General features: G+C 48.0%; 2 protein-coding genes across 2 annotated transcripts; one reads left to right on the plus strand and one right to left on the minus strand.

The window, feature by feature from the left end:
• Positions 1–1452: 1452 nt before the first annotated feature.
• On the plus strand, positions 1453–8251 carry LOC117848696 (sulfite reductase [ferredoxin], chloroplastic). The gene is made up of 8 exons (XM_034730208.2): positions 1453–1690; positions 3928–4710; positions 4812–5108; positions 5405–5602; positions 5895–6029; positions 6123–6239; positions 6357–6515; positions 7912–8251. Exons 1-8 carry the CDS (start codon positions 1529–1531, stop codon positions 7969–7971), a joined length of 1911 nt encoding a protein of 636 aa, XP_034586099.1. The 5' UTR covers positions 1453–1528; the 3' UTR covers positions 7972–8251.
• Positions 8252–10181: 1930 nt separating this feature from the next.
• LOC140222359 (uncharacterized) lies at positions 10182–11558 on the minus strand. Its single transcript, XM_072292713.1, has one exon. It carries the CDS (start codon positions 11320–11322, stop codon positions 10456–10458), a length of 867 nt encoding a protein of 288 aa, XP_072148814.1. The 5' UTR covers positions 11323–11558; the 3' UTR covers positions 10182–10455.
• Positions 11559–14517: the final 2959 nt, after the last annotated feature.

A 14517-nucleotide genomic window follows, 5' to 3' on the forward strand; every position in this document is an offset into this window, starting at 1 on the left:
GGGGGGGGGGGGGAGGACGGGGGCCATACTGTATGGATCAATCAGCCGGCGCCTCAGCGGCCCAATGAGTTTCCGGATGCGCAGGGGGCTTTTTTTGTTCCGGATTTCGGTCCGCAGTTTAACTGACGCGGGCCATGGGCTACTCCAAGGTGCCCCTTGTGGCAATTTTATGCCTCTGATCGTGACAACAATTTTACTAAGCTGTCAGATTTCAGTTTGACCCTGGTTTTAATTTGTAGCTTTTTTAGATAGTTTTAATTTGTAGCTGTGCAAGAAGCGTTTGCTCAGAGCAGATGCTCTTTCTCCAAGAACAATCCAACAAACAGTGCTTATCCATACTCTTCACTTTTTGCCAAGAAGATTTTGACGTGCACTCTCCGAAAGCGAAAACGAGGGTGACGTCGACCGCAGAAACCTCGACAGCCCTGGGCATCCCATCAAATGGAAAAGAAAACAACAAGTTTCCTTCAAAAAAAAGAAAGAAAGCAACAAGTTGCGGACATGGAGCTTCGTGCCACAGAGAATCGGCACGGCGCATGTATGCACGTACGTACGCATTCAGCCGCGACCGACTGTGATATTCTGCCAATAAGCCGCCACACCAAAGTTTTCTCAAAACGAGCTGCAAGTTATTCGATGCCGCGGCTTTATCCAAGTCCAAGGGACCGAACAAGCAGGGGGAATCAACAAAGCAACAAGGCCAGGAGGCGGCCTCTCACTGTCAGCGCTGTCACTGCACCGCGGCATCACACCGGAAACAGAAGGCAAGCTGCCACACGAGATCCAGGTCCACGGGCCACCAATGAGAGATTTGCCTCTGATCTCATTTCTGACCTCACCCCGCCTCCGTTCATGCGAGCGGTGCGGCTGCGGCGGCTGCGCGCGGACAGGGATAGGGGAAGTCAAGTGAGGAGGGGAATCCAGCTTTTGGCAACGAAAAAGACGTCCACGTTCAATGAACCCACACAAATCCCGGGCCAAATCCAGAGCCATCCCCGGTCACGCCTGCAAGCCGCATCTTGGCCGCCTCGCAGTGGATGCGCGCACATAAAAAATTCGTCGAAATCCCAAACGCTACGAGACAACTGGCGGGCTCCCAACGTGTCACTGACATGTGGGGCTAGAGTGCCCAGGCCCACTTGTCAATCTATTGCATACGACGCGTGGTCGGCACAGGCGTCAGGTGTGGACCACGGGGGATGCTTCACCACTGCCGTTCCCGTCTTCCCCACTGGAATCCACCACCCTCGCACGCCCGCACCGCGCGCATCCACCGCGACCATTTCGTTTCAACTGACATGTGGGTCCACTTACAACAACAACAAAGTCTTTCCATAGACCACGTCCAGGAGGACAATCTCCACTCACTTACCCCGGTGGGGCCAGGTCTCTCGTCCCCATTTTCCCCAATAAAGCCCCGTACCCGTCGTCCCTTCCGGCACGACCCCTCATATCCCACGCTCGCTCGCCACTCCGCCCGCCGCCGCACCTCCGCCCGATCGCTTTTCTCCTTCCTCCGTCTCCGGCGATGTCGGCGGCGGTCGGGGGCGCCGAGTTCCACGGGTTCCGGGGCGCCGCGGCGCAGCTCCCCAGGTCGCGGATGCTCGGGAGGCCGCTCCGGGTGGCGCCACCCGCCGCGGCCCCGGCCGGCGGGGGCGCGTCCTCGGGCAGCATACGCGCTGTCTCCGCGGTGAGTGTCTGTGTGTATGTTTCTAGATTCGTGCTTTTACCTGAGATTCCTCGCGCTGGGACGTTTGGAACAGCATCATTTTTAAAGGATCATGTTTTTTTTTGAGGGTTTTGGGGAGGTGTTTTATTCAAAATGAAACGACGAAATGTGACTCGAATCTGCGGTTTTGGGTGAATTTTTTGTGGGTTTAACTTGAGTATGATTTTTTTTCGATAAAGGCTTCACCCTGCTTTTATAGAAAGCATATAAGAGGACAAAGTTTTAGCACTGGGGACTCCAGTGTTTGCTTACAAGCACCATTACAAGACACCAGAAATTGAAACAGACAAAATAAAAACTGTCCTCCACGAAGTAGCACATCTTCACATGAAGTCTTCCAGAACGCCCCATTCTCTTGATTGGTTCACGAACTGCAGCATCCACGTCTTGACTTGGGTCTCCATTTCCTCCACACGTCCTTTGTCAGCAGCCTTCAACCGTATACGCCATCTCTGTATGAAAGAAAGAATTTTGAAAATTATTTCAGCAGGTTTCTTAAACAGCACCCCCTCCATTGCCATTTTGTTCCTAGTAGTCCATAGACCCCAGCATACAGTTGCAAAGAGAAAGAGCTTAAGGTTGTATCTGGCACACCCCAATGGCAGCCAATTCTCTAGCAAATCTTGCATGCTTGTTGGTATTCTATCCCACCCTAATGCTTCTTTGAAGCATGCCCATGTGAATCGAGCCATCACACAGTTAAAAATAATGTGGTCAACCGTCTCTGGGCATCCACATAACCTACATCTATAATCCCCTTTCCATCTTCTCCTCTTTAGCGCACAGCCTGCTGGCAGCCGGTTTTGGAAAGCTAACCACATAAAGATTTTAAGTTTTAGTGGCATCTTGTTCTCCCATAGTCTCTGCATTCTTCTATTTGCTACACCTCTGAATGTTATGTACCTGTACATCGATCTAGTCGAGTGTTTGCTCGATTTTTCTAACACCCATTTCACATGGTGTCGTTCCGTATTCAATTGAACTTCTTCCAGCCTTCTCTGCAGATCCTCCCATTCTTGCACCTCCAACTGTCCAAATGTTCTGTTGAAACTCCACTGCCAGACCCCATCCATGTAGCAATCTTCCACTAGAGCTTGTTTGTCATTACAGTAGTTGTATAGGTTGGGGTATAGGAGTTTTAGTGGTACATCAGCTGCCCATGTGTCTTCCCAAAACAGAGTGTCACCCCCGCTGTTATTTTTGAAAACTGCCCCCCATTTGAATTTATGTTTGACTTTGTGTATACCTTTCCAGAATTGGGAACCTCTCAACCCATTACTTTTTGGCCACCGAAGCATTTGCCAAATATTTCTCTCTTAGCAGCCTGCAGCAAGGGTCATTATCATCACACGTGTATAATCTCCATATCCATTTTGTCAGCAGCGCCTCATTCATGGTCCTGGTGTTTATGATTCCGAGTCCCCCATAATCTTTGGGTAAACACAGATTTTCCCACTCCATCATATGATACTTGAATTTGTCACTTGCCCCTCTCCAAAAGAATGTTGATCTTATTGAATCCATTTGCTGCTGAGTGCTTTCGCCTAACATAAACATCCCCATGAGGTACCTAGGGATACTGCTCAGAGACGAGTTAGTCAGGATCAGTCTCCCACCTGAAGACATATTTCTCCCTTTCCATGGCTGTAGCTTGTTTCTCATTTTCCCAACGACCCCTTCAAAAATCCGCGCCCCCAGGTGCTTGTTGCTGATGGGAATTCCTAGGTAGTTCATTGGCAGCTTTCCAACTTTGCAGTTAAAATTTGAGTATGATTTAAGGATTATTTAATGGTGTTAGTAAATTTGTTCAGTGGTGGTAGTGTTGGATCGCCTGTTGGATTGTTATTATGATTCTCAGGAATCCAAGTACTAGCAAGGAAGTGAGAGATTCTATTAAATTACTGTAGTTGTTATTTCCAGAATTATTGTCATTTTGTGTGAGGGTAGCTTGTGGGAACGCTGTCAGATAAGCTCTGCGATAAGTGTGAGATGTTCCATTTCGAAACGTTGGTTAACTTGTTTGCCCCAAACAAGATCTCTTGTATTAGTAGTATTTTATTCCTTGCAATGTTTGTTACAAACTGATGCACTAGTACATATTTTTTTATATTTCACTTAGTACAAAAAATTCTATGATAGAGCAACACTTGTTGTTACCTGAAGTTCTGAACTCGTGAGTCTGTCACTCGTGCCTGCAGCCTCTGAAGAAGGATGCAGCTGAAGTGAAGCGAAGCAAGGTTGAGATCATCAAGGAAAAGAGCAATTTCCTCCGGTACCCCTTGAACGAGGAGTTGGTCTCAGAGGCCCCAAATATCAATGATAGTGCTGTCCAGTTGATCAAGTTTCATGGAAGCTACCAACAGACTGATCGAGATGTCCGCGGGCAGAAGAATTACTCTTTCATGCTCCGGACAAAGAATCCTTGTGGGAAAGTTCCGAACCAGCTTTACTTGGCTATGGATACACTTGCTGATGAGTTTGGCATTGGGACACTCCGTTTGACCACCAGGCAGACATTCCAGCTGCATGGTGTTCTTAAGAAGAACCTGAAGACTGTTCTCAGCACTGTCATAAAGAATATGGGCTCAACATTGGGTGCTTGTGGAGATCTGAATAGGAATGTGCTTGCACCTGCAGCGCCTTATGTCAGGAAAGATATCCTTTTTGCTCAACAAACAGCAGAGAACATTGCAGCACTCCTTACACCACAATCTGGAGCTTATTATGACCTGTGGGTGGATGGAGAGAAGATAATGTCAGCTGAAGAGCCTCCTGAGGTCACAAAAGCCCGCAATGACAACTCACATGGAACAAATTTCCCTGACTCTCCGGAACCAATCTACGGCACCCAGTATCTGCCGAGGAAGTTCAAGATTGCAGTTACTGTGGCTGGTGATAACTCTGTTGATATTCTGACCAATGACATTGGTGTTGTTGTTGTTTCAGATGATGCAGGAGAGCCTGTTGGCTTTAACATCTATGTAAGGCCTACAAAAACATTCTGCAACCCATTTCTGCCTTTGATAACATTTTTCTTACATGTTAATTTATTTTATAATGTCTCTCTTACCCTATCTTCCAGGTTGGTGGTGGCATGGGAAGGACACACCGAGTGGAAACTACATTCCCTCGGCTGGCTGATCCATTGGGTTATGTTCCAAAAGAAGATATATTATATGCTATAAAGGCCATCGTCGTCACACAGAGGGAAAATGGAAGAAGGGATGACCGCAAGTATAGTAGGATGAAGTATTTGATTGACCATTGGGGAATTGACAAGTTCCGGGCTGAAGTTGAAAAATATTACGGGAAGAAGTTTGAAAGTTTCCGGCCATTGCCTGAGTGGCAGTTTAACAGCTACCTTGGCTGGCAAGAACAGGTATTATTCTTTCGTTGTCTTGGGCAATACACTGTTACACTAGCTGCAACCCCAAAAAAGAAGAAAAGAGAAAAAAAACTGATGTTACCTTGTAGGAATGATCAATGTCAAAGGTTATTTTACTCACTTAATTCTTCTAGTTTGACATGACACACTTATATTATTTGCCTTTACGCTGTGCTTCATAAGAATCAAATATGATAAGTTTGTTAATTCACTTACATGCTTGATCAATCACAATATTATTGGACTTACATTAGCTATATCTAAGTTATCTCTGTTTTTGTCTGTTATAGGGTGATGGGAAATTATTCTATGGAGTGCATGTTGATAATGGTCGTGTTGGTGGGCAAGCAAAGAAAACTCTACGGGAGATAATTGAGAAGTATAATTTGGATGTTAGTATTACCCCAAACCAAAATCTTATTTTATGTGGGATCGATCAGGCATGGAGAGAACCCATCACTACAGCTCTTGCACAAGCTGGCCTGCTGGTGAGATTTACTTTCTCTATTTGATATAACTGGTTTGAGATGTCCAAATACATCTTCTTTATTTCTTTGGTTTACACAAAATTCTTTCAGTTCTCCTTGCTTTTTCTGCCACCCTGATTGAAACCATTGTTCTTCTTATAACTACTTAATACATACGGAGGCTTTTCTCACTCTGAAAATCCCAAGAAAAAAAATATGAGGATGCAGTATTACTTTCTGTATACGTTTAATTTCTGCAACATTGTGGTATGCTGGTGGAATATAACTGAAGTTGGTGTGTTCATGTATATAGGAACCAAAGGATGTGGACCCCCTGAATTTAACTGCCATGGCATGCCCTGCCTTGCCACTGTGCCCTTTGGCACAAACAGAAGCTGAACGTGGGATCCTACCTATTCTTAAAAGAATTAGAGCAGTTTTCGATAAGGTATTTATCTGTTATGTTGTTAAAAATTACATTAGTAGATGCACAGTATGTATTCGAGACTAGTCATTTGATATTACTCCATCTGCTTAATAGGTTGGTATCAAGGATTCGGAGTCTGTGGTTGTGAGGATAACTGGCTGCCCTAATGGATGTGCTAGACCATATATGGCAGAGCTTGGTTTTGTTGGTGATGGCCCGAAAAGTTACCAGGTAGTAAGAATAGTGGCATATTTTAGACATCATTTTGATTACATTCTTTTGTATTTGTTGTACTCTACTTTAGTTTTGTGTTCCTCTTGTATTTATTGTACTCTACTGTGACCATAGATCTGGCTGGGTGGAACACCAAACCAGAGTACCCTAGCAGAATCATTCATGAACAAAGTGAAGCTTGATGACATTGAGAAGGTTTTGGAACCTCTATTTTCCTACTGGAACAGCACGCGCCTGGAAGGTGAATCTTTTGGAAGCTTCACAAACCGAACAGTAAGTGGATACTACTCTTTCTGCATATACTGTTCCTGTTAGTAATTTGGGCTGTGTTTGGATGGTAGCCGCAACTTGCCGCGCTGAGGTGTGGCGTGCTGCAGTTATTTAGGCAGCTGTTTGGCTTCTGACCAAGGTTAGGCTCGCTGCAAAACACTAGGCACGTCACCCGCAGTTTGCTGCACAAATCGACGCCAAAAGTGCGGCGGGCGATTTGTCCGCCGCAGCTGCGGCCCGTTGGGTTTGACTCAGGACCACCAGTTCAAGCTTTCAGAGTAGTATTCCCTATGCGATGCTCAAACTCCCTTACCACTAGTACCAGTCAATAAGTGGAAAACCAACTAGATTTTTTTTATCATCACCATTTGTAAATGTATTGAGACTGCACTTTTAATCATCGCTTATTAATCAGGAGAAGCTTATTAATCAGGAGAAGCCGAGAAGGGCTACATGAATGTGGAATTGTGAATACTAATTGAAAGTTTACAGCACTACTGCACCTCGATATGAATTGATAGTAATATATGGTTATATACCAAGCTGTGTATCATCAACCACATGATAAGTTATGCCGTCAACAAATCCTGTGTTTTCAACCAAAAAAAGTAGATAAGCAGCATGTAATGATTAGCCCATGTCTGCCATCATTTTGGATTAGTAGCACATCTGTCTTCGATTATGTTAATTGATTTTGCTGGGGTGGAGGGTGAGTTTCAGTTGAAATTTTCACAAATGCGGGATTGCATCCTTGGATGGCAAGTCTTTCGGTCAATGGACATTGTGTCCGTTAGACACTTAGGGCCTGTTTGGATACCCTGTGTTAAAATTTAACAAGTGTTAAAGTTTTAACACTCTCAAATAGAGTGCTAAAGTTTAACACATTGGGGTGTTTGGATGATGTGTTAAACTTTAACACTTTTGGTGGGAAATGACTCCATTACCCTCTCATTTATGGCCGGCCGAGAGAGAGGGAGGAGAGAGAAGGGGTAACCTGGGAAAAAGTGGAGAGGGGGACCACTTTTAACATCTTTAGCAAGTTTTAACACCCCCTCCATGTGTTTATGAAAAATGAGGTGTTAAACTTTAACACCTCACTTTTAACATAAGTGTTTGGATAGGAAAGTGTTAAAAAGTGTTAAAAGTGGGGTGTTAAACCCCCTTCCCAAACAGGGCCTTAGATTGTGGCAAGCTTTTTCAGTAAACTAGTGAAGCTGACTGCTTTGTTGCGTTCTTTATACCAGTGACTTTCCCCCTACTGAAGCTGACTGCATACATGTTGGCATGTTGCAATCCTCATTTGCATATCATCTTTTGGCTCTTGCTGTCTTGGTCTTGTCCATTATTGCTCTCTGCAGTGTCTTCTAGTCGGTTATCTTACCCATCTCTCGCATTCCAGGGATTCAACAAATTGAAAGAGGTGGTGGACAAGTGGGTAGAGTCACCATCAGCCGCATAAAAGGATCGCTTTTGTCGGATAAAATCCCGGGCTCGCAGCACAATTTTGTCTCCGACATTCACGGTGTGCGACGAAAGGCTCTCCAGATAAACGAGATAAAGAGGTTGTCAACCCCGTTGACAATAGAAAACGAAGGCTCGGTTTGGAGTCGTTATGTTTGTTGGGTTGAGTGATCAAAATTTTTTTGCGTGTGCTTTGAAGGAAACCTATGTCGACTTGAATAAATTCCTCGCAAAGTTGTGCCTCAGAATAAATTCGACCGAGGCATTGAGTTCTGCCATCGTCCTGACCACAGACTGGAACTGCCCACGTTTGTATTGCTGTGGTTCTGGGAAGCGCATTTGATTGAATTCCGCGGTTGTTAACGGGCCTGGCCCGCATGAAATGCGGACCTGGTTTGGGCTGGGGCCGTGCAACAACATTCGTATTTTTGCTGCGTGCAGTGCACTGCCAGTGCAGCAGCAGTCACTGGCATCACCATCGCACCACATGCAGTGGAGTCGCGGTATCCCAGGATCGAAAAGGGTGACCTGCTGCACTGGAAAAGCTGGTACGCCGTACGCAATGAGCAAAAGGCCGTGCCTGACGAGCTCGGTGCCCCTGCGCGCGTGTCGGCACGCGAGTGACCTTTTCCTCGCGTCGTCTGGATCGAGAAACTGCCACACTGCTGTTGCCTGCTGGAACCGGGGCGCTCGCCGCAGCTGCCGCGCCTGCACCCGTCAAAGGCTGGGGCGAGCGAGTGGCGGGCAAAAGCGCGGCCGCGGCCCCGCCCCGCTCGCTGCGCGCACGCCGGCCGCATCCAACCGTTTCGGTCGGTCCTGACTTCTGATAAAAAGATCCGGCCGGACGGACGGCGGGATCTCCCCCGCCGTACGCGCGGTGGAAAGCGACCGAGCGAGACCTCTCGTTAGTTGCAGCGCAGGGGGGCCAACTAGCACGGCGCCAAGTCGCAGGGTAGCGCTGCTGCCGGGCTACCATCTGCACGGTTGGTTGAAGTCTACGACGACGGAGGCACGGGCGGCGGACAGGCCGGGAGGGCAACGGCCACAACGGCGACGCGCCTCGGGCGCGATCGGAGCAGGAAAACGAGAGAGGCCGGGAGCCCGGGAGAGCACACGAGAGGCGGACAGGCGGCCGCGCGTGCACGCCGAGCCGTCGACGCGTGCGCGCGGCCGCGCGCGGAGCCCGTGTGATCGGTGCATGTATGATGTATCCCTGACCCGCGCCGCGGGGTGCGCGTGTGCCGTCGCTGCTGCCGATGGGTCTACTCGCGCGACCCCGTCTGGTGTGTGTCGGTGGCTCGGTGCCATGCCGTCTCAGGAACGCGCGAACGAACGAACCACATCCCGAGCATGGGCACTGGGCCGAGCTTTGCATGACGCTTACGTTACGTGTGAATTGTGATCTAGACTGACATCGAGCTCAAAGGTTCCAAACGAAAAATCAAGCGACACTTTGACATCACAAAATGTCAACATTCTTGAATTCAGTAGTAAGTTGCAGTGTAGGTAGACCGCGTAGAGTCGTAGACTGGCAGAGCACTTTTACAGTTTTACTACAGTTGCGATAGCTCGCGGTGCACTCGCGTACTCTTGCCCGTCGCGATGTGCTCTTGACGCATGGCCCCTGCTGCAGCATTGAAGGAACGGGGCAGGGGCTCGGCTCGTCTGCAAACTTCGCAAAGCTGAGGCACGCCATTGGATATGCGGGCACGGGGGATCCCGTCGCATTGGATCGGCAATTCGGTTGCACAGGGCAATGCAAGAGAGGCTTTATGTTGGCTATATATATCGGCGTAGAGTAGCTGCCGCTGCTTGCAGGTTGCAGCAGTGCCCTTATTGAACTGGCCCGTGCGCTCGAAGGAGTCATTGAATTGACATGGACGAAAATCGTGATGGACCATACCACATCTACGTCCTGATTCATGAAACCTCTGGGCACCTGACTGGCTGGCTGGCTCACACAAAGAAAGAAAGAAAGAAAGAAAGAAAGAAAGAAAGAAAGAATGCGGAATTATCTGAAAGAAAAAGATCAATACACTGATACACAGCAAACATAACTTCTGAACCGCACTGCAAATTGAGCAAACGACGTGGTGGCCACTGGCTCGTGAGAATGAGAATGGTAAAGCAACACGAATGGAGTACCTTTCCAGCTCTGAATGACTCCATGTTGCAAAAGAAACCGAACATTACAACTGGACAGGCCACTGATCAGAAAGATGCTCTACAGATTAAACATCAAGGGCACTGGAACACCATGACACTACAAAGAGCACGTCAGAGCCTTTCTGATCTGTTTCAGACGGCGCTACTGAACTAACCTGGGAGTAATTTTTTCTCCCGGGGATAAAAAAGCCAACCCAGGGGAACGTCGCCAGACGAGATTACTCACCAAATTACGTGGCTGCTCTCTAGTTACTCCTACTAACTAACTGTGGAGTAATTAACTGACACCTGAGACGGGGAAAGGGGAGGATTTGCGCTACAGGAAGATGAAGCATTCCATGGCCACCAACGGGTTGTCCAGGGACTCATTCCCCTCGCCGTCGCCGGCCACGGCGGCGGTGGCGGCGCCATTCTCCTCTAGCAGCGGCTGCGGCTGCGGAGATGGGGGGACGACTGGCTGCGCCGGCGGCGAGAGCTGGGGAGCCGCCGGCGCCTCCTGCCCACGCCGCGGCGACGCGCGGCTGCACGGCCTCGCGGGAACGGGCGGCTTACGTTGCGTGGCGGCGCCCGCGCCCGCGCGGCGCTGCTCCTGCGTCCGCTTCGCTGCGGGCGACGGTGACCTCCGGCCCGGCCGCTCGCCTGTGGTGTCGCGCCGCCGCGGCGGGGTAGGCGGCGAGGGCGACGCGCGCCCGCTGCCACCACCAGCGCGACCGGCACCTGGGGCAGGGGATGCATCGCCCCGGTCCCGCCTGGCGCCGCGGGCTGGCTCGCCTGGAGCGGCTGCCGCCCGCCTCCTGGCCACCGCCTTCGCTGGCGACCGCTCGGGCCCCACGGCGGTGGTCGCGGCCGAGGACTCGGACGCCACCTCCGACTTGGAGTCGCAGGAAGGCCCGGAACGCGCCGGCCCCGCCGCCCGACGCGCCCTGCCACCCCCACCATCCTTCACCCTGGCACCGCCACCCTTCGCCTTGGCCACAGCCTCTCCGGCTTCTTGCCCCGCGGACGCGGCCACGCGCCTCGGCCTGGGCCTCGGCTTGGCCTTCGGGGTCTCCGAGAGCACCTCCTTGACCGTCTCCTCCTCCTCCGGCGGCGGCGGCGGGTCGCGCGCCTCCGACCGCCGCCGCGCAGCCTCCCCCACGGCGCCCGGCGACTCGTCGCACTTCTTGCTGACGCAGCAACCCATTGCCTCCCTTGTCCCGCTTCACGCTTCCTGCAGAGCTAGCTAGGCAGCCATTTTTCCCGCGAGCTTGTGCTGGTGTGGAGCGGGAGGAAGGGCAGTTTGGGGAGCAGTGGCGAGAGAGTCGAGGGGAGTGTGGCGTTGGGTTTCCCTCCGTTGTGCTTTGAGTTGTGTGAGGAGCAGAGCAGCTGTGGTGGGAGACCGGGAGTCAAAAGGGCTGAGCCAGTCACTACTAGCGACCAGGGTTTGTTATCTCTGAAGCGTGCTTAAAATTAATCAGCTCGGGCTGTCCATTAGTGAAATGGATTTGCAGTCTATAGTGCCAGACAGGTCTGTAAGATTTTTATATGATCAGATGAGAATGGGCACATCTCTAACACCAAGATTTTTACCAATTACCATCCATATCTTCAGAAATTCTTGAACTAGAGCCTCGTTGACATATAAGTCGTTTGAGTAAACAAATTTTAGTGGTAATTATCGATTATTAACGTTTATGTTTAAACTACTTCATCATGCAAACTTCACATTTTGTTTGGATCTCTAAGCTAGAGCCATATCCTAAGTTAAAAATAAGAAAAAGAAGAAGAAATGTAGGATAGTCAAGTGATCAACTTAAGAGAAATTTTAAGTGTCTCAATTAGTGGGATTTAGGATTTAACGGGAGCCATCTCCATCCACTATCCATCGTTTTGGTGGTAGGGATAGTTGATAGTTCTCAGGGAGGTGCACCGGACACATGAATTGTAGCTGTACTTCACTACCGCAGCAATGAGCTAAAATAGAAATGGAGGTAGCAACTCAACAGATGAGAGGGGGAACCGAGGGAGATGAAAATTTTAGCTTCGCTGGTTCCGACTACAGCACTATAGTACTTTAGAGCTAGTTGAAGCTGCACCAAAGAAGTCATAGTGTGCCATGGCAAGGTCTTATTTATTTAAACTTCCTAGCAACTTCTCTGTGTGAAAAATCAGAAGGTTAAACAAACAGTAAACTTGTAGTGTAGCTTCCGAAAAGTCAGAAACCCAGAAAAATTGAGTTTATATGGAATGCTGAAAACGCTCAGTTTTATGATCTTTTCATAGCCTTTTGAGCACATAAAACTAAACACAACTTCTAACCGTTATTTTTGGCTTTTCGAAAAAAATCCAACAACAACTTTTCAGAAAAGCTCCAAAAGCTGCAGCTTAAACAAACGGGCTCTAAATCTTACTCAAATTTTATCTAATATAGGTTCAAAGTATCTGCATTTCGATATAATTGTTGTAAGATTTGCGACAATGTAAAGAAATTGAGTTTGAGAATCAAGCAAGTTGTACTCCAAATGATACCCTTACCATGTAAAAGAATTGCAAGTTTTATACTGAGTTACAATATTATATTTGATCTAGTTCCTTATAATGTCTTATATGCATGTCAATTCACTTTTAGCTCATTTTTGTGATATTAGTTTTTTGCTTTGAACAAATATGGATCTTATTTTCCTCCCTTCAAATGTATTCTGTCGGTGCTCCTTTTTCATTTTCCAGATTAACTGTGATCTATTTTTCACAATTTTGTAGGCTCTTGGTTAGATTTGCTATCGAATAATATTCTATTGGGGTTTTTTGTCTACAGGAAACTGTGAAAGTGTTGTTTTGCGTGGAGCACCTCACTCGTCGATTTAGGCTCTTAGCTCTTGTTTACTTCCCTCCAAACTCCCAACTTTGACATTATGCAAAAAGAAGATTCCCCATCACATCAAACTTGCGGTACATGCATGGAGTACTAAATGTAGACGAAATCAAAAACTAATTGCACAGTTTGTTGTACTTTGCGAGACGAATCTTTTGAGCCTAATTAGTCAATATTTGGACAATAATTCATAAATACAAACGAAACGCTACAGTGTCGTATTTATGGCAAAATGTCAATTTGGCACCTCCCAATTTCTCCCAATTTATGAAATCTTGTATTTGTGCACAGAGCACACCGTTTGTCATTAAAAAAATATTTCTCTAGCCTAGGAAGAGAGAGCGCCTGATAAAATGACCAAAGTGACCTTGGTGTGGGTCCCACCCCTTATCTTTTCCCATCTCATCCGCTGCTCGTTGTACAAAAGAAGTGAAGCTCTGCTGGAAAAAAAGCTAAGGTCTGGTTTGGTTCTTTTGCTTATTTTTAAGCACCCGTCACATCGAATGTTTAGATACTAATTAGGAGTATTAAACGTAGACTATTTACAAAACCGATTACATAAGTGGAGGCTAAACGGTGATACGAATCTATTAAGCCTAATTAGTCCATGATTTGACAATGTGTTGCTACAGTAAACATTTGCTAATGATGGATTAGGCTTAATAGGTTCGTCTCGTTGTTTAGCCTCCACTTATGTAATGGGTTTTGTAAATAGCCTACGTTTAATACTCCTAATTAGTATCTAAACATTGATGTGACACTCGCTTAAAAATAATTTTTAAGCAAAGGGAACCAAACGCCCCCTAAGCTACGCTTGTGCGCCGTTGGCCTCTGCTCGACGTGCACCTGCCCGTGGCCTCGCTCAGAAGCTAGCATGCGGCTGCCCTCTCCAACAGCAACCGCACCTACCCGTTGGCCTCTGCTCGACGAGCCCTCCGGCAGTCTGGCAGCATCGGCTGCCTCCCATCCCCGTCCTCTAGCAGCAGGCGCCGCCATAGCCCGCGGGCCCCCTCATGCAGCAGGCGCTGCTGGGCAGCTGGAGGCCGCGGCCGCTAGAGCTGCTGACGCTGCCCGATTCATAGTGAGGGGTCGACAAAATCACGTCCCATGCAAAAAAAAAATCCAATTCTATTCTCGTATGAGCTGGTCTTTCTTGTATTCAGGAGTATTTGGGAGACAGGGGCTAAACTTTAACCCTGTTACATCGGATGTTCGGATGCTAATTAGCACGACTAAATATGAGCTAATTACAAAACTAATACCAGAACTCCTAGGCTAAATCGCGAGACGAATCTATTAAGCCTAATTAATCCATCATTAGCGAATGGTTACTGTAGCACCACATTGTCAAATCATAGACTAATTAGGCTTAATAGATTCATCTCGCGATTTAGCCTAGGGGTTGTGCAATTAGTTTTGTAATTGACCAATGTTTAATACTCCTAATTAGTGTCAAACATCCGATGTGACAGGGGCTAAATTTTAGCCCTAGTGTGCCAAACACCCCCTCACTATAATCACAACGCT

This window comes from Setaria viridis, chromosome 3 (genome assembly GCF_005286985.2).
Source record: "Setaria viridis chromosome 3, Setaria_viridis_v4.0, whole genome shotgun sequence".
In the NCBI taxonomy this organism is placed as follows: Eukaryota; Viridiplantae; Streptophyta; class Magnoliopsida; order Poales; family Poaceae; genus Setaria; species Setaria viridis.

Excerpts from the sequence above, each read along its gene's own strand:
- LOC117848696 (XM_034730208.2), top strand. The coding sequence starts at position 1,529 with ATGTCGGCGGCGGTCGGGGGCGCCGAGTTCCACGGGTTCCGGGGCGCC. Across the intron at positions 5,603-5,894 it reads TTGCACAAGCTGGCCTGCTG|GAACCAAAGGATGTGGACCC; the intron begins GTGAGATTTACT and ends TCATGTATATAG. Across the intron at positions 6,030-6,122 it reads TTAGAGCAGTTTTCGATAAG|GTTGGTATCAAGGATTCGGA; the intron begins GTATTTATCTGT and ends TCTGCTTAATAG.
- LOC140222359 (XM_072292713.1), bottom strand. The coding sequence starts at position 11,322 with ATGGGTTGCTGCGTCAGCAAGAAGTGCGACGAGTCGCCGGGCGCCGTG.